Source organism: Tupaia chinensis, unplaced genomic scaffold, assembly GCF_000334495.1.
Source record: "Tupaia chinensis unplaced genomic scaffold, TupChi_1.0 Scaffold141247_1, whole genome shotgun sequence".
In the NCBI taxonomy this organism is placed as follows: Eukaryota; Metazoa; Chordata; class Mammalia; order Scandentia; family Tupaiidae; genus Tupaia; species Tupaia belangeri.
The window spans coordinates 669,423-671,822 of NW_006201110.1; the positions used below are offsets into that span (position 1 = coordinate 669,423).

At 59.4% G+C, this 2,400-nt stretch overlaps 1 protein-coding gene across 1 annotated transcript in view; it reads right to left on the bottom strand.

Annotated features, from left to right (window-relative positions):
- Positions 1-2,213, bottom strand: part of PRSS41 (serine protease 41) — a 5,154-nt gene extending 2,941 nt beyond the window's left edge. Inside the window, exons 1-2 of the mRNA XM_014581925.1 lie at positions 2,006-2,213; positions 1,046-1,326 (exon numbers count right to left, since the gene is read on the bottom strand). Coding sequence (XP_014437411.1) covers positions 1,046-1,326; positions 2,006-2,136 — 412 coding nt within the window. The 5' untranslated portion in view covers positions 2,137-2,213. The remainder of the gene's footprint in view (positions 1-1,045; positions 1,327-2,005) is intronic.
- Positions 2,214-2,400: the final 187 nt, after the last annotated feature.

Below are 2,400 nucleotides of genomic sequence, written 5' to 3' on the forward strand. Positions count from 1 at the left end.
TGCTATAGGGCACGTGCACTTGCCAGAAAGACAGAGAGAGATAGAGAGATAGAAAGCGAGAAATCAGCCCCTGGGAGGTGTCCACGCCGCAATTCCTTTTCCTTCATTCTCCCCACAGGATCTTAGATAATGCATACACATGTGCCAGGTATGAGTTTAAGTCGCTGGACCCGGGACTCAAACCGCAGTCAACTACGTGGGAGTCCAGTGACATAGCCATTATGCCAACTGCTGGTCCCTGGTCCATAACTTCTGTGTACTGGGAAACCAAAATATTCACATCACTCATTGATTGTCACACTTGCTTTATCACGTGGTCTGGAATCGAATGTGCAATCTCTCTAAGGTGGGCCTGTATTTGAAGTGTCCAGAACAGGAACATGCATGGAGACAGAGCGCAGATAGTGGTTGCCAGAGCCTTGGGCTCCAGGGTACAGCGGGGGGCTGACAGTAATGACTAAGGAGTATAGGATTTCTTTCTTTTCAGTTATTTAATTTATCATTACTATTGTAATTTGACCAGGGAGAGATAGAGATAGAAGGAAAATCAGGAAGGAAGCCGCCAGGTCTGGGACTCGAACCATGGCTGGCCATGTGGGAATCTAGTGCCTTAACCACCATGCCACCTGCTGGTCCCAGGATTTCTGTTTGAGATGGTGAAAGCGTTTGGCAGCTAGACAGTGGCGACGGTTGTACACCTCCCCTGCGTGCAGCAATGTGAAGCGGCACACTTCACAATGGTGTGGCTTGTGGACTAAACCTCGGTTTAACACATCGGTGGCTGAGGCCCTTCTCCAAGGCTGCTCACCCTGCTCCCTCCCTGCAGGCCTCCCTCTTCAGCTCTCCCTCTGGCCCACAAAGCCTAGGAGGGACAGAAAACTGTTCAGGTCCTGCCCACACAGGTGGTTCCAAGCAGGTGGGGAGCACTGAAGAGAGTGCGGAGCGTGCCAGTGGTGAGGGCAGCTGCACCCCAGGAAGTGGTGGCTGTGCCTAGAGCAGGTGTCCCCGTACCATTCAGGCCCCGCCTCAACTGCACACGACTCACTCTGATCCTCGAAGAGAATGCCCCAGCCGGTCACCCAGCAGTCAGGACGGTGCTCGAACATGAAGGTGGACGACAGGACACAGATGGGCTGGATGTACTTGTTGTAGGTGACAGAGGAGGCCAGCCTCAGCAGGGCGATGTCATGGGACACACGCCGCCAGTCAGGGTACAAGATGACATCCTTCACTTTGTACCGATTTCTGTAGGTTTGCAGCCTCCAGGCAGGCGGCCTGAGAGACAGCTCGCCCAGCTGGACTGTCCACTTGGAGGCATCAGGGATCCTGGCAGGAGAGGGCAGTCAGGGGCCCAGGGAGGAGGGCCACCCAGCACGCCTGGAGCCGCTCCCTCAGGTCAGGCTGCAGGAGGCTGCTACATGCTCACCCCCAGGGGCCAAAGGGCCTGCAGAAATGGGAGAGCCCAGAGGGGCCACAGCCAAAGTCCCAGAACCTGGGCACGGAGGGCGGAGCAGCAGAGTGCCCCAGGGGACCCTCCCACACCTCACAGCTGTCCTGGGGAAGCCCAAATGCAGCGGAGCCCTCCAGTGGGGCCCTTGCAGCCCAGAAAGGGGTGAACAGAGGCAGGGGGGCCCAGGTGGCAGGCTCCGGGTGGAGGAGACGGAGCAGCGTCCCTGGGAGGGCACCCCACTGGCCACGGCGGGCCACCCTCACCCCTCGGCTCAGCCTCCCACACCTGTGACATGCGCACGCAGTGAGGGCTGAAGGGCATGCAAGGTGGGTTAGAAAATAATATATATATAAATATGCATGAGGATGTTCTGGAAGAACATTCTGGAAGAATCTGAACAGGTTTCTCTCCAGGAGTCCCATGGGGCTCTCCGGTGGGTCTATCAGCTGCCACAGGGCCAGGAGAGCCCCTGGCCGCCCCTGACTGCTAAGTGCGCTCGGGCCTATAGGTGGCAGTCGCGAGCAGCCCCCTCCGCACTCCCACCTGCGGGCTCACCTGTCGAAGCAGTGCGCGGCCGAGAGCACCCAGCGGCGGCTCAGCAGGCTCCCCCCGCAGTACTTGGTTTTACGCAAACGCACCAGGGCCTGCCAAGGCCAGCGCCCGCGCCCGGATTCGACTCCTCCCATTATCAGGGAGTGAATGCGTCGGCGGCCGCAGGACTCTGGGATGGACCACCGGACCACCAGTGACTGCGGGAGCCAGGCCCGCCTCGCCCCCAGAAGTGCACGAGGAGGTGGGCCACCCCTGGAAAGGAGCCGGCACAGGGGCCTTGTGCCTGTTCAGAAGTTGCGCTGCGTAGGGAGAAAGGGAGGCTGGGCCCTCCGCCCCCCAACCCCGTGGTCGGACGACACCGCCCGCACCCCTCCAACCCTCTCCCGAAGGGCCGTCCG